General features: G+C 40.8%; 1 protein-coding gene across 2 annotated transcripts in view; it reads right to left on the minus strand.

Annotated features, from left to right (window-relative positions):
* Window positions 1-25,195, minus strand: part of LOC124607114 (regulation of nuclear pre-mRNA domain-containing protein 1B) — a 77,635-nt gene that overhangs the window by 14,177 nt on the left and 38,263 nt on the right. For both annotated transcript variants that reach the window (XM_047139311.1, XM_047139312.1), the window contains exon 3: window positions 4,547-4,791. In XM_047139311.1, coding sequence (XP_046995267.1) covers window positions 4,547-4,791 — 245 coding nt within the window. The remainder of the gene's footprint in view (window positions 1-4,546; window positions 4,792-25,195) is intronic.

The following is a 25,195-nucleotide window of genomic DNA, read 5'->3' on the forward strand; positions in this document are numbered from 1 at the left end:
AAGAGGTTTCCATTCTCTCCACCACTTCTTAACACCTCCTTATCCCTCACACTGTCTTTCCAACTTACACCCTCTTCCAATGAATCCAGCCTTCTTTGCTCATCTTCTCGCAACGTCAAACTATCTGCACTATATAAACTAAGCCCCGTGTATACGATTAGGCCAATCTCTTCCTTGGGCTTTTATTCAACAGTGTTTATAACAATTTCCTGACTTTGTTGTATGCTTCTTTGGCTCAATTCTATTTCTGTGTCACATTTTAGGTCCCCTGTTATAATATTTCCCAAGAACTTGAATTTTGCAACCTACTCTAATTGTTAGCCATCTGTTTTTCTCTCTCCTTTTCCTCCCAGTATCTAACTGCTGGAATTTTTTTATTTATTTTCAATCTGTATTCACAACTGCTTTTTAGACCTTCCATCATTTTATATGCACTTTATTGGATTCCATAAACACAACCATGTCATCAGTAAAACATATACAAACCACTCTTTTACCTCCCACACACTCTCCCCTCATTGGTCATGCACTCTCCTATGATCTCTTCCACGTAAATGTCGAACAGCATAGATGCAAGACAACATCTTAGTGTGACTTTTTTCCATTCTTAATCCCTCCATCAGTTCTTCACTGAGCAACTCTAGCTTTTTGCTCAAGATATAACTCCTTAAATAATTTTCTTTCTCTGCAGTCAATGCCATGTTTCCTTAGTATATGCATGAATATATCCCACCTCACCCTATTAATAACTTTTTCCAAATCATCGCATAAATCTTCCTCAATAGCATTCTGATTACATCACTCACACATGCACAAGTAGTAAAATTATAATATCCACTGTCTACCTCTCCACCTTACTTTGGCCGCACTAAGTACATCCAGTTTTATTTTGTCCCTCTCATGTATACAATTTTCTACTTTGTCGTGTGCAGAAGTGTCAAAACATTCCATGTTCCAACCTTTATGGTTTTCCCTTACATCAATTTACTACATGGCAGGGGAGTGTGAAGCAGGTCTTTCACCAGATTACTCAGCGGTTGCACAAGAAGACGAAAGGAGTTTAGAGGGTAGAGCATATAAGGGGATAAAGAGAGGGAGAGGGTACGTCAAGGGGAGGAAAGGAAAGGAGAGGAGAGGAAGGCAGTGGTGAAGAGAGAGATGGAGGGAGGGGGGGGGGGCGAGTAAAGGAAAGTGATGGAAAAAAGGAGGGAGGAAAGGCAGAATCTTTTACTGTCCCTCTGCCCACCCCCTCTCCTTGACTCTCCACGTCTCCAAAATGTAAAAGCAGTTAGTAGAGAAAAACATGAAAGTCATGAGGAGCAAGAGGAACTGTTAGGAAACAGAAACATTATTAATATGTTCTATGCAATATGGCACAATGGTAAATTTTGAAAGCAGTGTTAGCAGGCCTTCTATGATAGCAGGAGAGAGGGAAATACATCAAACTGTGCAGCAGGTAGCGACAGATGGTTACCATGGAGCACTGGAGAGGTGCCGAGCACATTGTTGCTGTACAAGCCTTTAACCGATACAGTGACTGTTTGGCAGCTGCACCACAAAGAGTTTCACCTCCACTATCAGAATCTCCCTCGTTGTCAAAATCCATCATTACCGCAATCACAATGTGGGATTGGAATTTTGAAAAGACTGGTTTAGTTCTGAAGAAAACCCCGATTGGAGTTGTATGTACCCTTGGAAACTGCCAGAGTTGCCACAAAAGGTGACATTGTCATTCAGTATGAAAAATTGCCTTGTCATTGGAGACATTAGAGCATTAAAAGAATACTGCTTCAGTTTCAATTTCATCTGAACAAACTTCAAATTGCACAAATGATTGTGTTCAGTGCCATTAAATTTGCTGATGTCAGTAAAGACGCAAACTTGATTCAATATCTTTAGGTCCAATGAAGCCCATTTTTATTTCAGTGATTTCATGAAAAAGCCAAACTGAACTCAAGGGAACACCACCCACCTTCATCAAAGTTCATCAAAAAGCAACAAAGTTACCATATTGCATGCAGTGAACTTTCAAGGGGTTACAGACCCTTCCTTTTTGGCAATGGATGTGGTGTGCTGTCACTGTGATGTCTAAACATATTTCAGCACGTTAGAAACATTTGTGGCACCAGGACTCCATACAATTCCAAATCTTGATATTCAGCACACCTGTTTTCAACAAACTGGAACCACTTCACATGCTACTGCTCTATGGCAGTAGTGAAAAGTATGTTTGGGCATCGTGTAATTTCCAGGAAGGCTAACTATATATGGCTCTTGAGCTTTCAGTCTATGACTTTTTTTATGAGGGTCATCTGAAGAGTGCCACGTACCAAGAATGCCAGCTCACCTCTGTACACAGATTGAAAAAGAAATCATTGTTCTTACAGGTGACAAATTGCACTGCATTCAAGAAAATCTACAGCAACTGTTGTTTATCAGTCATAGGCTAGCTACGTATGCTGCCAGTATGGTGTTGTCACTCTGCAGGTTTTGCCTAGCCATGCCCTCCAATGAATTAGTTTCTGCAGCTGGTAGGAATATGTTCTGAATGAAATGTTTATGATTATTCTTTCCCATTTTCCCAGATTTTGATATGCTGATTACAAGATTTTTGCAACTAAACAGTCCATTTTTTATTTTTTGTCCTAATTTGCCTTGCGGTTCTTTAAGACAGATACACAGCTGCAGAAACAATAAACCAGTCATACTTATCACTGGCATTATCAGAAATGAATGTGTCATTGCACACATTGGTTGGCAACCGACTCAGTCTTTTTTTCATCTCAAAATGATAAAGTGCAGTGTGCACACAGCTCTTTCAGAAACCTGACTGATCAGCATTATAAACAGCAGTTGCAGGGATAACAGCAAGTTTCGTCTTTACATCAGCTATGAATTTCTCTATAGCATTGTCTATCACTGGCAACTGCTCTACACATTTACTTGGTATTTTTGTGACTTCCTATTCTGTATGATTTCTTGAAACGGTGTAGCCAAGTTGCCGAAGTCTGTAAATCAGCAATGTTCATGTCAGATGCAATTTGGAGGGCCCAGTCTCAGAGAACCCCATCGGTAACAGCGCACAGCCTCTCACGAGCAGTTCCAAATCTTTCGAACAGTTTTTCATTCAGATGGTTTCGGGTTTCCGTTTGGCGCGTATTTCTTACTTCATGCTATTCATTCTTCCATTTGTACAGTCCATGCTCCAATTTTATGAAACAGTAACACCTTTGCACACTGCGTAACTTCAAGCATTTTTTCCCTCCTTCATTTAACCAATATTTCACTGCCTTTTCTTTGTCACTAAAAGCTGTTGCAGTACGTATTTTTTTTAGGCTTCAAAAGTATTCTTCTTCAGAACTGTTACTGGCACAAACAACATCATCCGAACCGCAATTCATGGAATCAACACAGTTATTTCCTATTTCTTCTAACATACCCACAATTTCAAACGAAATGTCGATATCATTTGAATCAATGTCAAGGAAATCAACTAACAAATGACACATATGTATGTCTTCAGGAGAAGTAGGTTATTTCGGCTGCAAACCACCTTCTTCATATTTCATCATTGCTAAACTGAGAACATTAATTGGATTTCACATTACTGTTAAGCTGGAAGGAAAAAAGGGTACTACTTGCAGGCATGCCTTAAGAAAGCACAATAAATATTCATTCAGCTTTATCTGTACTGTCAATACTTACCAATACTGCAAAAAGTAACTGATAATTTGTAACAGGTGTTACTTGAATGGCTCATTCGAGAGAATAGTAACTGTGTACTGTAGTGTGAGAGAAACTATCAACAAACAGTAACCTGAAATGTCCTTTACAAATTATGATCGGGTTGTGTCGTGTTTCATGTTTACAAATATACCACTGACCTCCGTTACGCGTGTGTGCCTAGTCGTGCATGCGCAGTTGCTACAGTGCCAGTAGGGGTGTACATTTCTACCGCTACCCGGGACACACTGAATTTGGCAATTTTCAGCTATTTATTTAAATACTCACAGTGCCTCTTAGCAGCTAAAATGTGGACAGTGCATTTCTTTTGTAGTCTCTTTCCTGTGTAAAAAATTTCACAGTAAGTTTCAACATGTCTTGTTGGACCATTCCCTTGTTAGATTTGTAAAGATCTGTGCACCAAGTATCAATTTTACATGACTGTAAAAGCTATCTATATTCAATAGCTGTCAATAACTAACACTCTTCCGCATTCATTAAAGGAAGGAGTAAGTTCCGCCCGATCTACAATGAATGAAAATTATTATTGTAGGAGAAAATGACAGCTTTTTGTAGAGCAATGGGAACAATGTTGGACTTACTGTATGATGAAGTCCAATTTCTAGGTTATTTATTTACAAAAGAAATTACATTTCACAAATTCAAAAAAGCAACACGATTATTTAAGCATATAAACTGAATAGTTTCATTCATACTAATATTATAAATGCAAAACCAAGTGCAGCCACAAGTAACAGCTAATATTTGAGTTGTTAACCTCTCATGCTTTTGTTTTATACCTAAATGAAATTTGCGTCCTTACCATGAGAGCTTTTATAAGCTCCTCCGGTTCTGGAGGATCTCCAGATGGTGTATGTGGTGATAGGGTAACATGTAACTCTTTAGTCCCATCTACTTCAACTTCTGTTTCTGACTTTTTATGCTCCCTTGGTACAACTTTTACTTTTATTGTTTTCTCCTTCTTAGTTGGCTTTTCCACTTCAGGCACAAAACTTGGTGTTAACTTCACTTTCTTCTTTGGTGGAGTTGGCTCTCTGTCCGGTGGTTCTAAGAACAGTGACAACAGAAATAAAAATACAGTAATGTTTTAATAACACATATTTCTTACAATAACTTTCAAAAAATCTTTAGTACTTTGAAGCTAGCTAATTTTTCTGACACCTATTTGAATCTAAACAATTCCAATTTTAGCTGGAAATATATCATTACAATTGCATCACATATAAACTTATGCAGCCCTGCAACGTAAAGAAAACAATATTTTCTTCTGAAGAAATCTCACACTTGCCCAATGGTATCTCTGCTGCCTAGCTGTTAATCAACATAAGCCAAATACCTCAAACATTTTTGCAGCTTCTACCAATCAAATAATTTTGCAAAGCACAGTAAGAGTATTGATTTCTGTATATAATTTGGGTGCACAGAGTTATAAATATTTTGTATGAAAATGAGGAATGAACCATCTTAGGAACCACCTCAGCATAATTTTAATTTATACAATTTAGACTAGACCATGTGCAACTACTGCAAGCACTGTGGTTGTATAAGCACAAAGCTGTGCAACTGTGTTATGGGCTGTACTAGCGCAGTGCAAGTTGTTGTTGTTGTTGTGGTCTTCAGTCATGAGACTGGTTTGATGCAGCTCTCCATGCTACTCTATCCTGTGCAAGCTTCTTCATCTCCCAGTACCTACTGCAACCTACATCCTTCTGAATCTGCTTAGTGTATTCATCTCTTGGTCTCCCTCTACGATTTTTACCCTCCACGCTGCCCTCCAATGCTAAATTTGTGATCCCTTGATGCCTCAAAACATGTCCTACCAACCGATCCCTTCTTCTAGTCAAGTTGTGCCACAAACTTCTTCTCCCCAATCCTATTCAGTACCTCCTCATTAGTTACTTGATCTACCCACCTAATCTTCAGCATTCTCCTGTAGCACCACATTTCGAAAGCTTCTATTCTCTTCTTGTCCAAACTGGTTATCGTCCAAGTTTCACTTCCATACATGGCTACACTCCATACAAATACTTTCAGAAACGACTTCCTGACACTTAAATCTATACTAGATGTTAACAAATTTCTCTTCTTCAGAAACGATTTCCTTGCCATTGCCAGTCTACATTTTATATCCTCTCTACTTCGACCATCATCAGTTATTTTACTCCCTAAATAGCAAAACTCCTTTACTACTTGAAGTGTCTCATTTCCTAATCTAATCCCCTCAGCATCACCCGATTTAATTTGACTACATTCCATTATCCTCGTTTTGCTTTTGTTGATGTTCATCTTATATCCTCCTTTCAAGACACTGTCCATTCCGTTCAACTGCTCTTCCAAGTCCTTTGCTGTCTCTGACAGAATTACAATGTCATTGGCGAACCTCAAAGTTTTTACTTCTTCTCCATGAATTTTAATACCTACTCCGAATTTTTCTTTTGTTTCCTTTACTGCTTGCTCAATATACAGATTGAATAACATCGGGAGGCTACAACCCTGTCTCACTCCTTTCCCAACCACTGCTTCCCTTTCATGCCCCTCGACTCTTATAACTGCCATTTGGTTTCTGTACAAATTGTAAATAGCCTTTCGCTCCCTGTATTTTACCCCTGCCACCTTCAGAATTTGAAAGAGAGTATTCCAGTTAACGTTGTCAAAAGCTTTCTCCAAGTCTACAAATGCTAGAAACGTAGGTTTGCCTTTTCTTGCAGTGCAAGTATCAAATTATATTTCTTCAGAATTTGTGGCCTCAGTGAGACAGCGACAAGATTGTACGAAGGTGGTGCCATAACAGTGCCAACACTCTTGAAGATAAATTCGATCAAGCTCTTGATATGCTTATACCAGCAGCTGTCTGCATCATGTAATCTCTCCTTTCCACTCATGATCAGGTAATTTTACCTGAAGTTACGGAAAATGAAAATCATACACTTTGAAAACTGAAAGAATAATTTGGTCAATAATGTTTTAATAAATAAGAAGAAAACAATGAGATATAAGACTGGAAGACAAACTGATAGAATACAAGTATTTGGAAGCCTACCTGCCGTAACATAGTAAATGTGTGCAAGATACTAACAGTAAAACTGATCACTGTAAATGTACATCACATTTAGTGAACTTTGAAAAGTACAGTAATACAGCTCTAAGGTGGAGCACCAAACATAATATCCACAAGATAATGGGGTGGGACATGGGTTTATAACAAGAGGTAATAAATGGACTTCTGGATAAAAAGCAGAAGCATCTTTAAAAAGGAGCATATGTGAAATTGCTACATTTCTGGAAGTTAATGACAATGTGGATTGCAGTGTCTATGGAAAAAACTCAGCCAAGCTGGGCCTGCTATGTCGTATTTACATCCTCAGTAATGGCCTCAATAGAGATGCTTCACATGGTCCATATATCTTTTAACATATCACCATTAAGACGCAGCACTGACTGGCCGCTTGGCTTCGTGGCATTCAACTGTGCTTCACTCAGTGTTTTGTCTGCTGAATCACTATATGGCAGATTATGTGCTACCTGGACACATGACAGAGTGTTAAGAGTAGTACCAGGTGTGCTTAGTTATCTACCAGCCATACCACTGGACTGCATCAGTACAGTTCTTGCCACTGACTGGGATTCAACGTATTTTAGCAGCAAACTGGATATTCAATGCTTTCTCTATTTTTGCTTCGTATAGCAAACATTCCCAATCCCAAATCCAGTTATGAGGTCACTAAGTTTAAGCAATATATAGAGATAATTTTATACACAAAATAAAAAAAGAAATAAAATTACGAGCGACAGTGACAGCAAATCATCTAACAAGAAAAACATTGGTAACAAGGTTGTAGATTGATATATTCTAAGGGCCATCTTTTTGTGCTGGTCAACCCAGATATTTTCCTGTTTATTACATGAACTAAGTCTTAGGGCTGTCTTTTACTGAAATTTTAGAGCTATGTGCACACATTTTCGAAGTCAAATGATGTCACTGCATCTTGTTTGAATTTATACAAGAGCACGAAGTAACAGAATCAGTCACATTACACAAGATTTGTGAATCATTGTGGGTTAAGCTACAAGTGTAATTTTGTACTCCATTAATGTTAGAAATCATATGCAGATAAAGTAATCTGTGGATGCAACTTCCTGCCAGATTAAAACAGTGCAACGGACTGGATTGGGACACAAACCTGGGATCTTTGCCTTGCATGGACAACTGCTCCACTGACAGAGATACCTAAGCATCCCTGTATCACTACTAGTCATATCTTTTACTGCTGCACTTGTAAATAAAGTGAGGGAAAAATGACTTCCTATATGCCTCCTTATGAGCCCTAATTCCTTGTTCTTATCTTCATGGTCCTCACACAAAATGCATTTTGACAGCAGTAGAATCATTCAGCAATCAGCTTCGAAGACCAGTTCTCTAAATTTTCTCAATAGCGTTCCTCGAAAATAATTCGCCTTCCCTCCAGGAATTGTCATTTGAGTTCCCAAAGCATCACCGTAATACTTACATGTTGTTCGAACCTACTGGAAACAAATCTAGCAGCCCTCTTGTGAACTGCTTCAATGTTTTCCTTTAATCCAACTTGGTGCTGATCCCAACACTAGCAATTCCAATAACTGGTGGCCCCAGAGTCCTAGATGCAGTCTCCTTTACAAATGAACTAGTTTCCCAAAGTTTGCCCAATAAATAGAAGTTGACCATTCGTCACCAGAATCCTCACATGTTCGTCCCATTTCATATCGGTCTGCAATGTTACTCCCAGATGTAAACAGTACGACTGTGTCAAGCAGCAAACTACTAATGCTGTATCTGAATATGGGTTTGTTTTTGCTAGTCATCCGCATCAATTTACTTTTTTTTTTTTTAATTTATATTTAGAGCCTGTCACCCCTACAGTCCCTACAACTACACCACCTTCCACCTTCCCATACACCACACCATCACCTGCAAACAACCGAATATTTCTAACCACCCAACCCACCAAATCATTTGCATTTAGTGAAGTTCTCCTGCATATTTTATGGGATGAACACTCATGGAAGGAAAGATACTGTCAAAAACTGGCTTTGCCAAAGCCTAGCAGATTGTTTCCGGAATGAAGTGGAGTACAAGCTGATTTGAAGTGGTGAGGTAGGTTGTGAGTCGGTAGGATACTTGCCAGCGTTAGGCAAAAGTCCAAGGTTCAAGCCATGGTTGGGCACAAAGTTTTAATCTTCCAGGAAGTTTCCAAATCATTGCACACTGTCCTGTGGAGTGGAAATTCGTTGCAGAATCTGTGTTACAGGTTGCAAGGTAGAAGCCATTAAAGCTATTAGCTCTATCCTTAGAACAACTTTCTACGGTTAACACAGGCATCTGAAGCTACACACAGCTGCAACAGGAAATAAAATTTCTGAAGTACTCCATATACCAAAGCATCACATATACAGTCCTTCATCACACCTGTTCAAATACACAGTTCTCTGCTTGGCATGCCATGGATGCAGTGAAAGCCTTGTACTGAATATACGGCTTGGCTGCCATGGCACTTCCCTAGACCACAGCCTACAATGTATCACCACTCCAGGCTGCAAATATGCTTATCAACCCAAGATCGCTCTACCCCTACAACGATTTTATAAATGCCTTTTCTAAGCTCACTGATTCATACTTCAGGTTTAATCAACATGTCTCACTCATCAAGTAATTTTTAATTAGTGTAAGAAGTACAGCCACACACAATGACTAGGCAAAAAATTATGACCACTAACCACCACAAATTTCAATACCACCTGCTGATGTAGGCACTTGATGCAGTAAGAAAAGTATAAAAGTGGATGAACAGGGAATCATTCTAGCAATGATATGGACTGCAAATGGAGTAATCCACTGACATAAATGACTTTGACAAATGGCAGATTGTTACAGCCCAGCAGAGCAAATTGCAAACTGAGAAGCTGGATGGCTGTTCCCGGGCTACAGTGATAATCATCTATAGAAAGTGGCTGAAGGTCAGAGAAGCGATAAGTGGGCAACACTGCTCTGTGCAGCAGGATAGGTGTCAAACTGTGGTAGATTTGTGGACGGTACAATGCTGGTGCAGGAGGAGGAGGAGGAGATTAGTGTTTAACGTCCCGTCGACAACGAGGTCATTAGAGACGGAGCGCAAGCTCGGGTTAGGGAAGGATGGGGAAGGAAATCGGCCGTGCCCTTTCAAAGGAACCATCCCGGCATTTGCCTGAAGCGATTTAGGGAAATCACGGAAAACCTAAATCAGGTTGGCCGGAGACGGGATTGAACCGTCGTCCTCCCGAATGCGAGTCCAGTGTGCTAACCACTGCGCCACCTCGCTCGGTGCTGGTGCAGGCACAATTGTTTTGGAGCACACTATTTAGTGCACATTGTTGACCCAATGGCACTGAATTATGCTTGCAGTAGGCACAATGTCATCAAGACATGACCATGGATCAACCACAATGTGTCGTCTGATTGGGGGAATCATATTTCTTGTTGCACAAGGTCAATGGCTGTGTCCAGTACAGTTACTGTTATGCAAAGGGCTGCTTGAAATGTCCAGCGCGCCACGGATGCAGTCCAACGACCGTAACGTTATGCTATGGGAGACATTCACTTGGGTTTGCATGAAAGTTGTGTTTGTAATCAAAGGCACCATGACAGCTGTGGACTGCATGAAAATTACTGCAGAAAGACACCTGCATCCCTTCACGTTGATGCCTTCCGTGGTGGTGATGGCATCTTCCAGCAGGATAAATTTCCATATCATAAGGCTGTAATTGTGCAACCTTGTTTCAAGGAAGATGATAAAGAACACACTTTTATGTCTTGGCCACCAAATTCGCGTGATCTGAATTACATGCAGTGCAACTGGGACGCTGCAGGGCACCAACTTCGTGCCCAAAAACCACTGACCTGTGACCTGTGTGGAGACATCTGGTGCTACATACTTCCAAAAACCTACTACAGATTTGTTCTATCAAGAACCAACGGAAGATTCAGTTAACTCGTCAAATAAGCTCCATGCAGAATCGCTGCTGCTTTGCGTTCCAAAGGAGGACCAACACACTATGATACTATGTAATGTTTTGGCACAATCAGTGTAGCTCCTGCAAACAAAGGCAGAAATGCCACTGAATATTTATTTGGTATAAATGTAGTATGTTCCTCACTCCCAGACAACAAACTTTTTATTCTCTCTATGAACTGGATCAGGAAATCAAATACCAGCAAATATAAGAGTGACCACCACATCAGTCAACAAAAATACATGTTCTAGGAGCATATGTGTTTGTAGGATACCCGAGTGGAGGTATAGTGGTAGAGTCCTGCAGAGCACCGAGATGCTAATGAGACATCATTCAATTAACAGACATTTATTTCCAAGCATTTTATGATCACACTGTCTTCTTCCCAGTGTTGCCAAGCAGTGACCATGCTGGGCTCACGTTGCACGAAGGCGCACAGTAGAACATCAGTGCCTGGAGAGGAATCTCTAGGCAGAGGCTCTGGCATTGTTTGAGGTCAGTGCCGCAGTTCCTACAGCCCAGAATGGCTGTGCACGCCTGTTGGAGCCTCAATGCTCTCATAGCATGAAGCTGTGTTTGGGCTTGGTCCCAGAAATCTGTATGCCCCTGTTGTTGGTTGTCAAGATAGTGTGTAGACAGAGGATCCAACGGCAACCCAAAAGACAGCGTGAGAAGTAAACCCTGCATGCAGCCAGTGAGGCAGTACTTCTACTGCCCAGGAGCTGCAGCACAGCTGCCCTGCTCCCAAGTCTAGCAGCTCGCGAACAGGCAGATCAATTCATTCACGGAAGATCAGCCTGGCCATCATCATCAGTCAGTCACCATTGTCATTGAAGTTCCCTCCACAGATACTTGCAGACTCATAGCAGTGGACTCCACAGTGGCGGCAGTTGTAGACACCGGACATACTAAAACTAGTAGAGCTGACTTCCATCAGTATCAGTGATGCAGATGAAATAAACTAAATTTGAAAGAGTAGAAGGAAGGCAAAGGTGGCCTAAACTTCAGAGCATTCCTTTATGCAAAGTTTGAAACATTCCTAGGTGGTTAGCCCCGTTACAGAAGAGTGCTGAGTCTGCTCTGTATAGATGTTAAGGTACTGTAATCAGGCGTTCCTGACATTCTCTACCACACACTATGAGTCAATATGCTCTCTGTCTGTACTTCAGTTCTTCCAAGTGTAGAGACTGGTTATGCCAACATAGCATGCTCAGCAGACACGTTCTGCTTAGTTTCGTCCCACCCAGTTATAACAAAATTTTATTCCTACCATTAATTACTATATCCTGCTGTGCAATGATGTCACCAATCAGAAGTTTGGCCATTGTCTCCTGGAATACATGTTTAGTCTCTTTCAGCCACCAGGATGCACTGGTCAAGTGCAAGTTTTCAACTAACATATATATAATATAAGAATGTCTCAAATACAATAACCACTGTAGTTGTTACACTACCAAATGTAACTAACATTGTGAGTCTGACAGACTTCACATCTTATTATTTCAAAATACTAGTTGCCATAAACATAATGTCCACCTACTATTACCTTCAATTGTACAAACAAATTGTTTCAGGAACACAACACAATGTTTTCACCTGTCTTGGATATGAATCCTAGTTCAAAGACCACATTATGTACGTAGTCTGAAAAGTTCTCAATCTGGCAATGAAAATTAGAATATTTCCAAATATCTTTTGATCTTTGACAACATTCCCTTTAACATTCATCCGCTTCATCCAATGACATTACTCAATCTCTGTAATGTTCTTCCGGAATTGCTGCAAAATACTTTTACACAACAGCAGTCACTTCTCGGTGGAAGAAAAACCCTGATCAGCAAGGAAAACTTCATTTTGGGAAGAGGTTGGAAGTCTGAAGGAGCTAAATCTGGTGAACATAACAGATGTTCCAACACTTCGTAGCACACATACCTCATTTTCCCCATTTGTAATGTTAGATGTATGTAGGTAAGCAGTTTGACCACCTGGAAGGGGTGTAATGGGAGGTGAAATTGTTGTGCACCTGACTGTTTAGTGGGCCCAGGACTCAAGGCACATCATGGCATGTCCAGCTAGGTGACTGGTGTGAGTGAGTCCAGGTACAAAGACAAGCTGTGTCAATGGAAATGGATAAATCCCACAGCTGGGAATTTAGACGGCTGTTGCTCACATGGCCTTTGTGCAGGACATGCACCAAAAATAGCAGAGGCAGGCAAGTTGAAAGATGGCTTCTTAATACATCTTTGAGAATCTTTAATAATTTATAGTCAAGTATTACAGCAAATCTGAATACATTTGTGATCTCAGAAAAATGAGGCATGTACACTGACAATAATATTTTCAGTATCTATGGAGCTACAGAATTTAATATTTCACAGTGAATAAAAAAATTTACAACAGACCTCTGAATCAATAAAGCTTCATGTGATCTCAGCAAATGGTATCTCAGACGATAGCATTGCATGATAGCTATCATCCCAGTAAGCTAAGCATCTGTACCTATAGTGAATGTGGATAGACTGCTACTTATGACAAAGATGACACATTAAGTGATCACAAGTGATAGTTGCATTCTGGTTGGAGTTGGCGATCATGTGTGTGTGAGGTGTGCTTGCTTGTGTGTATGAATGGTGTGTATCTCAATAATAGAGAAGGAAAGCTGCTACTCGCAATATAGCACAGATGCTCAGTCGCGATAGGCACAACAAAAAGATTCACACAATTATAGCTTTCAGCTATTAAGGCCTTTGTAAGCAACACACACACACACACACACACACACACACACACACACACACACACGTCTGCAGTCTCAGATAATTGAAACCACACTGCGAGCAGCAGCATCAGTTCATGATGGGAGTGGCGACTAGGTGGAGGTAAGGAAGAGACTGGGGCAGGGAGGGGGAGGGATAGTATTGGGGGGTAGGGGGGGGGGGGGGCTGCGAACCGTGAAGTGCTGCAGTTTAGACAGAGGGCAGGAGAGAAGGTGGGGAGGGGGAGAAAGGAGAGAAATTAAAAGACTGGATGTGGCGGTGAAATGACAGCTGTGTAGTGCTGGAATGGTAACAGGGAGGGGACTGGATGGGTGAGGACAGTGACTAACGAAGGTTGAGATCAGGAGGGTTACGGGAAAGTAGGATGTATTGCAAGGAAAGTTCCCACCTGCACAATTCAGAAAAGCTGGTGTTGGTGGGAAGGATCCATATGGCACAGGCTGTGAAGCAGTCATTGAGTCTAAACAGACCCACAAACAGTTATGAACCTTTCCTACAGAAGCCTTAGGCCCACAGAAATATCAGTCCTTCCCAAAGGCATCACGTTTTGCCCCACTCGCAAATTCAATCATGCAGGACTTGTTGAAGACCTTCTCTCCTCCCGGTCCCTACAGTGAAAACACTTTTTTGCCACCAACCCGATCAGCCAGACTCAACCAAAGACCAATATTGAAACTTGGCTAACTCAGTTCATTCCTCCATCCAACTGTGATCCACCCCCACTGCCTCCAAACCAACCCCTGTTAACTTTCCAGAATTTCTTAACCTCGAACCTTGCCTCACCATCATTCCCCGAATCCCTCGACATGCAAACTAACCTTACATCCGCAGAAAGAACTGCAGTCCACCATCTAAAAACTGATCCCCACCTTATAATCCTACCTGCAGACAAAGGCTCCATCACTGTTGTTTCGAACCGCAAGGATTACATGGCAGAAGGGCTCTGTCAGCTGTCAGATACTTCCACCTACAAACCATGCCACAGTGATCCCATTCCTGTAATCCAGCAGGATCTCCAGTCACTACTCAAATCCTTAGGCCCATCCCAGAACCTCTCCCCAGAGTCCATCTCTACTTACCCCTCCACTCCTCGCACCCCCACCTTCTACAACCTTCCTAAAGTCCACAAACCCAACCACTCAGGAGGACCCATTGTGGCCGGTTACTGTGCCCCAACTGAGAGAATCTATGCTCTCTTAGACCAACACCTTGAACCTATTACCCGGAACCTATCCTCCTACATAAAAGATACCAACCATTTCCCTCCACTGACTCTCCACAGTTCCTGTCCCTTTACCACACAGTGCCTGCTCGTCACTGTTGATGCCACCTTATCCTAGTTGCAATGACCAACTAAATCCTCACCCACAATTACTTCTCCTTTGAAGACATTACCTACAAACAAATCCGGGGTACTGCCATGGGTACCTGCATGGCACCATCCTATGCAAACCTATTCATGGGCCATCCAGAGGAATCCTTCCTAAAAACCCAGAATCCTAAACCCCTCATCTGGTTCAGATTCAACGATGACATCTACCCTATATGCATTGAAGATGAGGACATCTTATTCACATTCCTCCAGAACCTCAACAACTTCTTCCCCTTTTTCTGCACTTAGTCCTTCTCAACCCAACAAGCCACCTTCCTAAATGTTGACCTCCACCTCAGAGACGGCTACATCAGTACCTCCGTCCATATCAAACATACTAACCACCAGCAATACCTCCACTTTGACAGCCGCCACCCATTCCATACCAAGAAATCCCTTCCGTACAGCCTAGCCACCCAGGGTTGCCGCATCTGCAGTGACAAGCAGTCCCCCTCAAAACATATCAAGGGTCTCACTGAAGCCTTCACAGACTGTAATTATCCTCCCAACCTTATACAAAAACAAATCTCCCGTGCCATATCTTTCCAGTCTCCCACCACCTCCTAAAAGTCCCACAGTCCGGCCACAGAGGAGCATCCCCCTCGTAGCTCAGTACCTTCCGGGACTGAAGCAACTGAATTACATTCTCTGCCAGGGTTTCGATTACCTCTCATCGTGCCCTGAAATGAGAAATGTCCTGCCCACTATCCTTCCCACCCCTCCTACAGTGGTATTCTGCTGTCCACTGAACCTTCACAATATACTCGTCCATCCTTACACAACCCCTGCTCCCAATCCCTTACCTCATGGCTCATAAACTGCAGCACTTCACTGTCTGCCACCCCCACTATACTATCCCTCCCCCTTCCTGCCCCAGCCTCCACCTTACCACCACCCAGTCGTCACTCCCATCATGTACTGGTGCTGCTGCTCACAGTGTGATTTCAGTTATCTGAGACTGCAGATGTGTGTGCAAGTTGCGTCTGAGTGTGTGTGTGTGTGTGACGTGTGTGTGTGTGTGTGTGTGTGTGTGTGTGTGTGTGTGTGTGTGTGTGTGTTTTGCTGACAAAAGCTTTAATGGCCGAAAGCTATAATTGTGTGAATCTTTTTGTTGTGCCTATCTTTACTCAACATTTCCGCTATATGGTGAGTAGCAACTTTCCTTATCTAATATTGTTACATTCCATCCTGGATCTTCTATTGTTTGAATGGTGTGTCTCTTCTTCTGATGAAGGCTGTGGTCAAAAGCTTCATGTAAGTGTCTTAACTGTGCCTGTCTGTAACTTAACGTGTCATCTTTATGGTAAGCAGCAATCTATCTTTTCCTACACTGTTGATATTCCTACCTGGAGTTTCCATTATTTGATTTCCTCTGTATCTATTTTGCTTATTGGCTTATAATATCTTTTATATTTTTTTTATTATGCAAATGTTTGTCACAACATCGAATTCTCCACAATTACATGGCAAATGAATACAGCATGAATATGTCACATACTGTCATACTTTTATGGTTATTCATTGAATAGTTCACAAGTCAATCACATGTGCTAGAGATTGAAAAGAGAACCAAAATACACTTCTGTCAAAAAGGCAAAATAATTGTTTAAACAATACTTAATGACAATTCATTGCTATTTAATGTGAGCACAATTGCACAAGAATATTAGCATATTTATTTGTGAACAAACCTTTATTTGTAATTATTGTGAATGAGCTGTGTGTCACAATATATTCACAACATTACTTTATTTAAATATTGTTGTAATACATCAGTTTAGTCTGCGAAGTGGTCAAGTTGAGTCAAATCACGTCTGTGGAACTTACAAACAACGTATTTTCGATGGGGCGTCCTTCAGCCAACAGAAAAACAGACATAAACTGAACACTACAGCAGTCAAGTAGAGACTAGGACTTCCAGCGAAGAGCTTAAGAGAGTGATTCCAGACACTTGGGATGTTCGGTGTGGAAGAAGGCAGACTTGGCAGTGGTATCATGTGGTTTTTGATGGAGTGGGTGATAGATTCTGAAAGGTGAATGGCAGCTGCCATATTTTCATTAGTCAAGGAACTTTATCTTTAGAGAGGTCTAAATGTGCTCCAGAGTAGGACAAAAAAATTTTCTGCTTGTATTGCAGAACTGAGATTACACACAGTACAAGTTTCTACTCTTCATTTCACATGTGTTAATTTTTAAATCATTATTTTGAACTCTGAACATTTTGAGCCGGTGAATATTTTGTGTCTTGTGGTTACAAAATGGGCTGTTTTTGCATATCTCTGATGACTAGTTAGTTGGAGATTTTGCTCCCATTCTTGTAATGCTCTCAACGTAACATTACTGTAGTTGATAAGGGAATCCTCTGTCTGCATTTTAAATGAATATCGCAGGATCACGACCCATTTATTTACATGTTCTTTCATGAATAAACATTATTCAACATAATTCTCTGTTGAGTACATCAATTACAGATGTTAGAATACAACCCATGTTATATTATTCATTAAATTTTATTTTGTATTTCTAGTCAATGCATAGACTACCTGACTGCAGGATCACATTTACAAGTTATTATTTGCAGCAAATTAATGGGGCAATGAAAGTAGGTGTGCGCAGCTCGACCCTACGAATACGTTGAGCTATTATTTTTAAACAGAGCTGTCCATAGCCCAAGCACATAAAATATGAGTAACCGCAGGTAAAGGTGCAACTGGTTTGCTCTTATGGGATGCTGTTTAGAAGACCAGAAAACTGTTAGGTGCTGCCGTAATTTGGGGTTTTCTCGTTTGGTATACGAATCCAATCCCTTTAGAATTACAACCGCAATTCTAACACTTTACAATATTCTGTGATCCAGGTCGCAAATCTATTGCATGATAGGCAGTTACTTTGGGGGCTCTGAACGAAGTTGTGGGTGTTAGGATTGGCAGCACAAGTTAGGCATGGAATTTGACAGGGAATGAAGACAAAGGTTACGCAGAGGCATGCTGAGTTGGAGTCTGCAGCAGCCAGCCAGTGTGGAGACTGACGCTGGCAACAGCTGTGCAGGCCAACGGTGGTGACTGTTCATCAGTGTCGACGTCACCAGGCTCTACACATTCGGCAGCAGCAACATAGTAGAAGCAGCCAGCATAACCAATAAGTTAAGTGCACGCACCAATAGCGTCAATATGTTGAACCCACAGGGCCGTCATCAGTGATGAAGCCCACAACGACTGATCAACTACCCAGTCTTAGTGGTTCAGATAATGCTAGAGGGTCAGTTAGCCCTAAATCTGAATGTGATAGTGTTGAAATTGAACTTATCGATGGGGCTGATAATCCAAAGTTAGAGAGGGGAAGTAAACTTTCAGACAATACATTGTCACAATTAATGAAAAATTTGCTAGAAATGCAGTCTAGATGGGAGTGCTGGGTACAGAGCTAAGTTCTGTAGAAACATAACTATGATCTGTAAGCACAAAAATTGAGAACACAGAGAGAAGTGTAGCATAAAGTGTAAAACATGAGGAGAAGAAAATTAAATATCATATAGAAGGGAAAACTTATAACTTTGAATCAGTGATAAGGACAGATGTGGGCAAGATTTTTGAGAGGACTAGCCTCTCCATAAAGTGGGAAGAGATTTGAAGGAAAAATTGTAAAAGACAAACGATGAGCCGGGCGATGATATTAAGAATTGTATGCACTGGCAAAATATGCTTGATGAAGAGATCACTAAATTGGTTAACAATTTGTCACAGAGAGTAGTACAATACGAAAAGGAAGTTCCTGAAAATAGATAACATTTTGAATTGGGATTAAACAAAGAAGCTGTGCAGAGTGACCAGCAGATTGAATACGTATGGGCAGAATTAAATTCTATAGCAATGACTGTCTACTACTGTAATACGTGTTCCAGGGGTTAATTCAGGAATGACAAAATGTTTTGCAGATCATGGATAACACCAACCAGTTGATTTTCTTGCTGCACGTGAGAAGAATGTCAAAGAGACAAAAATTAAGTTTGCTACAAGACATCTTGAGAGCAATATACAATCATGGACATGTTTAATGAGAGCCTCATTTACTACCTATGAAGTGTTTGAGAGTTGTTTCCTGAACAAATTCTCGAGTGAAGCGAAGCAAACATGAATTCAGAATGAGTTCCTAAACGGACCGAGTTTCAAACATGGAAGTGACTCAATGTGCGATTTTTGTGTGTGTCAACTGGCTAAGTTGATGCATATAAATTGTCCACCGGGAGTGTTGATGGAGATTATGATGCTCGAGAGACAACTACTGCAATGAAACTTCCTGGTAGATTAAAACAGTGCGCCGGACTGAGACTCAAACTCTGTGCCTTTGCCTTCACTCTGGAAACTACTGCAATGTTTACAATGGGATCTTGTTCACAGCCTGACAAATCCCACTGACGAGTATGTAGATTTTATTGAGAAACTTGACCAGGCATTAAAATTCAAGCCACAAAATTGGAAGAGTAGACAGAGGAATGGGTACCAGAACAGGAACAATAATAATACTCACAATAATCAACAAAATAATTATCACTCCAGTGGTAATCATTATTTTCAAAGCGGGAATGGAAACGGAAATTCTCACAACAGAAATCAGAACTGGGCACAAAGATCTGAGGAGCAGGAGCATTACAAAATGCAATGCCGGAATAAGAGGAAGGGAAATTAGTGATTGCCACATCTCAGGTCCGGAGACGGCAAAATAAACTGGAGTTGAAAAGAACATTATTTTAAAAATTCTGTGGGTGTCAAAAATTCAGCAAAGAAGCCACAAATGTTGAATGTGGAGGTTATAAGAAATGGGGAATAATTTTGAGCACTGCAACCCTTAAAAGGATGCAAGAAATGTGGTAAAATGTGTTTAGAGATTCGATGATGATGATGATGATGATGATATGGGGCTGGGAAATTTATTTTGTGGCAGGGAAGTGAATGATTGTATGAATGTATGTATGTATGTATGTATGTATGTTGAATGATTTTGTGATCAACAGAGAGGAAGAGGTGGATCTGAATTTGGTGCATGGGAATGTATGATGAATTCTAATGAGGCACTAGGCAGTGAGGACAATTACAGTAATGTAGGTAATGAAACATAGTAATGTGGGTAATTATAGTAAGTAGGTGAAAGTAATGCAGATGATTTTGTATCAGAGGAAGTAGCTGAAGCTACCTATGGAGATGAACTTTGTGGTGTATCAATGTAAGTATGTGAAGGCACTGGTGAAGGCAGCATAGCAATAGTCTCATGGCAAAGCAATAGTCTCGACAGTTGGAGACAAATTTTATTATATAACTGTGGATGTGAGTGATTTATTGTTAAAGAGAGGTAAAGATGATATTTTAGGTGCTGGAGTTGTGAAGCTGAAGCTACTGATTTAGATATCTGAAGAGGAAGGAATCTGTGCATTCATTTCTCTTGACAGAAGTGAAGTGACAGCTCTTGATGAAAACATGAATTTTGAGTGCATGCTGAGGTATGAATGTGGAAATGCATTATACAGTATGTTAAAACATAAAATGGAGGGAGGTGTCTGATAAGGGAGTAAATTTAAAGCAGAATGGGTTAGATTTGAGTTTGGTAGAATTCATACGTACTGTGAAATCTAGTGTGGAGCAACAAGTTGATGGAGTTATATATAGGTGGTGATTTCTGTAATGTATCTATAGTTGTAATGGATGTTTTAAGTAAAGAACCTTACGAGTTAGGGGCGGATATTAACAGAGTTAATTGTGATAAAAAGTTTGCAGCAATTCAGCAGAAGTAAGTGAGGTTTTATATAAAGGGATGAGGTTTTAAGTTGTGTGGATAATTACGAAAATGTTGTAGCTACTGACATCATTAATTCGGAGACAGAAAACAGTACATTTGATTCTGAGGAGAACAGTAAAGTGACAGATTTTGAGAACAATCCAAATCCTACAGATGATTCTCAGAGGCAGATCAGGAGAATATAGAAGTGGATATTAGGGAAAATATCTGTTTAGGAGATGATGTTGGTACTGAATGGTAGAGCAAGGTAGAAAGTGACTACTTGATAAATGACTGGAGATGGCAAGGAAAAATGCTGAAGTTATTACTGCCTCACTGGTGGGTATGGCAGAAGTATAAAGTAGCAAAAGGTATTGTAAGAAGGACGGAAAATCGGGGGCAAAGGAAATGTTTACTGAATTATTTGATTGTGAAAATGAGTTTGAGGGTTGGTCTGATGTTACAATGTACACAATAGATATGGACAAAAAAGGAAAGGATATTATAAACGATCTTTTCAGGGAGCAATGTTTATTGAGGGGGCAAAATTGAAAACTGAGCTGCATGTAAGTGAACCGATCAATGTTAATGAAGGAAGATATTGTGCATCTCACAAAACAATAAATAGTGTTCTAGCAGTAGTCACAACTTTGTCTGTAAATGAAAGAAGCTGTTGGTGAAAGATGTAAGAGGGCTTGAATTTGAACAGATGAAAATTGGAAACAAGTGAGGTTCAAAAGATACTCTCACTGGTAATATAAATGTATGAGCCGACAGTGGTGGAGGTGCACCTGTAAAAGAACAGCATGTGTTTTGATATAAGTGTGTAAATAAATGTATTTAATGTGTAGTTTTCAAGAATTTTTGGGGTTACATTGTTTGTGTAAATGGTATATGTGGTGAATTTAAGATGTATGTAATGAAGCATGGACACACAGCTTAGTGCAAGAAGGGAGTAAATATTGGTGGCACAATTAATGGTGCAAGGAGGTCGGCAGACAGTAATTAGTTGTGCACATGAGGAACAAAATTTGTGCTGTACGTAAGGTCTGAGGGTGAAATTTCAAGCGGCTATTTATGTGTATTACTTGTAGTGTTTTGGATGTATTTCTCATGTAATATGTGTAGTTTATTTGTAATTATTGTTTGCACAAAATTAGGTGCTTGGAGGTCATCAGATTTCATAAAAATTCAAATTGTTTGTGACAAAAGGACATGTGGTTAGACGCAAAAAATGTAGCAAACTTTTGAGGGTATATTATGTGGGTCAATTCTATCATGTACGTTATTATGGAAGGGTTACGTATAGATTTGTATAAATAAATATTGGGGATAATTTCATATAAAGATTGTGACAATAATTCTAAGGATAAGTGTTCTAATGAAAATAGAATATTGAAGAATTTATACAGCAGTTTAGCTGCTGAGAAAAACCGGGTTAAATGGGAGATTTCTGCACAAGGTAGTATTAGTTTTAAAGTTTCCAATTAGACGCATTAAAATTGCAGAGAAATGATAAAATGTTAGTTGATTTATGGTGTCAAAAGTTCACAGCATGAAGGATGTGTTTTCTAGTGGGAACATGGACAGAGTTTTTGAACTGTTGAGCTGAATCAAATGTGGTTTGCCTGTGCTATACATCAGTTTTTGCTTGCCATCCTGTCTGTGAATGTGTCGATTCCACTGGGAGAGTGTTCAGTGTCTGATTTATGGGGATTCGGGAAGTAATATGATTGTTGGTAACTACACCAAAGTTGTATTTCAACAGCAATCATCTTTCAGCACTGAGGGTGACTGAGGTCTGACCCATGTTCAGTGCAGTATGTGGCCAAGAAGGTCATGAAATTCTACAGAGGCGGCTGGACTGTGAATATCTGAACTTTGAGCCTAGAAAACCAATCATATGCTATGTTTGTGTCAGTGAAGTGCTACGAAGAAGTGCTCAAAGGAAAATGTGATTTCAAATGAGCAAAAGCTCTACGTTTTTAATAAATTTATATGATTTATATTTATTTGGGCAGTTAATTAAATGTCATAAATTCTGTAATTTGTGTAGGATTTAGTTAATTAATGCTGATAATAGATGTTATGATATAACCTAGGACATACATCATGTTTCACATATAACTACAAAGATACACCATTGTTCTGACAAGCAAGTAGTGTATTCTATTTATTATGTTTATTATGTTATGTATGTTTTTATTATATTATGTAAGTAAGTCAAATGTGGTGCGACTTAATGTGCCAAGCTAGTGAGCTAATGTGCCACATTAAGTGGAGCCGTATAACATTACGCATATGTAGGCAAGCGATTTGGTCACCTGGAGGGGGTATGAGGGGACGTGAATGTAATGTGCAGTTGAAAACTAACAACCCCAGGAATCAGGGCATGCCGCAGAAGGTACAGCTAGGTGACCGGTACATCTACATCTAATCTACATTTATACTCCGCAAGCCACCCAACGGTGTGTGGCGGTGAGCACTTTACGTGCCACTGTCATTACCTCCCTTTCCTGTTCCAGTCGCGTATGGTTCGCGGAAAGAACGACTGTCTGAAAGCCTCCAAGCGCGCTCTAATCTCTCTAATTTTACATTCGTAATCTCCTCGGGAGGTATAAGTAGGGGGAAGCTATATATTCGATACCTCATCCAGAAACGCACCCTCTCGAAACCTGGCGAGCAAGCTACACCGCGATGCGGAGCGCCTCTCTTACAGAGTCCGCCACTTGAGCCTGCTAAACATCTCCGTAACGCTATCATGCTTACCAAATAACCCTGTGACAAAACGCGCCGCTCTTCTTTGGATCTTCTCTATCTCCTCCGTCAACACGATCTGGTACGGATCCCACACTGATGATCAATACTCAAGTATAGGTCGAACGAGTGTTTTGTAAGCCACCTCCTTTGTTGATGGACTGCATTTTCTAAGGACTCTCCCAATGAATCTCAACCTGGTACCCGCCTTACCAACAATTAATTTTATATGATCATTCCACTTCAAATCGTTCCGCACGCATACTCCCAGATATTTTACAGAAGTAACTGCTACCAGTGTTTGTTCCGCTATCATATAATCATACAATAAAGGATCCTTCTTTCTATGTATTCGCAATACATTACATTTGTCTATGTTAAGGGTCAGTTGCCACTCCCTGCACCAAGTGCCTATCCGCTGCAGATCTTCCTGCATTTCGCTACAATTTTCTAATGCTGCAACTTCTCTGTATACTACAGCATTATCCGCGAAAAGCCGCATGGGACTTCCGACACTATCTACTAGGTCATTTATATATATTGTGAAAAGCAATGGTGCCATAACACTCCCCTGTGGCACGCCAGAGGTTACTTTAACGTCTGTAGACGGCTCTCCATTGATAACAACATGCTGTGTTCTGTTTGCTACAAACTCTTCAATCCAGCCACACAGCTGGTCTGATATTCCGTAGGCTCTTACTTTGTTTATCAGGCGACAGTGCGGAACTCTATCGAACGCCTTCCAGAAGTCAAGAAAAATAACATCTGCCTGGGAGCCTGTATCTAATATTTTCTGGGTCTCATGAACAAATAAAGCGAGTTGGGTCTCACACGATCGTTGTTTCCGGAATCCATGTTGATTCCTACATAGTAGATTCTGGTTGGTTGGTTGGTTTGTGGGATTCAAGGGACCAGACTGCTATGGTCATCGGTCCCTTTTTCCAAATACTTAAAACACCCACAGAGAATAAAAACAATGAACAGAATAGATCACAGATGACACAGAACAAGAGAAACTTAGACAAAGACCAGACAAAACGGACTAAAATCACACAGAGTGTGACGGTGGGTGGCCGACCACAGAAATTAAAAAAAAGGAAAAGCCAACCACTTAGAAACACATTAAAAAATCAGGTTAAAATCGTAGGCCAAAGGCCAGAATCAGCACAAAACAATAAAATAAAACAGAAACACTCAGATTAAATGATAAAAACCCCCTGCCCGAATAAAACATAAAACTAAGTCAGCCATAGCAGAGTCATCTGTTAAAAGGGCAGGGAGCGTGTCAGGCAGTGCGAATGACTGCCTGAGCACAGCTAAAAGCGGACACTCCAATAAAATATGGACCACAGATAAAACGGAGCCGCAGCGACATAGAGGTGCGTCCTCACGGCACAATAAGTGGCGGTGCGTAAGCCGAGTGTGCCCAATGCGCAGCCGGCAGAGAACAACAGACTCCTTGCGAGAGACCCGCAAGGAGGAGCTCCACACACCGGTAGCCTCCTTGATGGCCCGAAGTTTGTTTCGTGAAGCCAGGGCGTGCCATTCAGTGTCCCAAAGGTCTAGAATTTTGCTGCATAGGAACGCTTGCAAATCGGTCTCCGGGAGGCCAATGTCCAGAGATGGTGTACTGGTGGCCTCTTTCGCCAGGCGGTCAACATTTTCATTTCTGGGTATCCCAACATGGCCCGGGGTCCAAACAAAGATCACAGAGCGGCCGTAATGCGCAAGAGTATGCAGGGACTCCTGGATA

This window comes from Schistocerca americana, chromosome 3 (assembly GCF_021461395.2).
Source record: "Schistocerca americana isolate TAMUIC-IGC-003095 chromosome 3, iqSchAmer2.1, whole genome shotgun sequence".
Classification (NCBI taxonomy): Eukaryota; Metazoa; Arthropoda; class Insecta; order Orthoptera; family Acrididae; genus Schistocerca; species Schistocerca americana.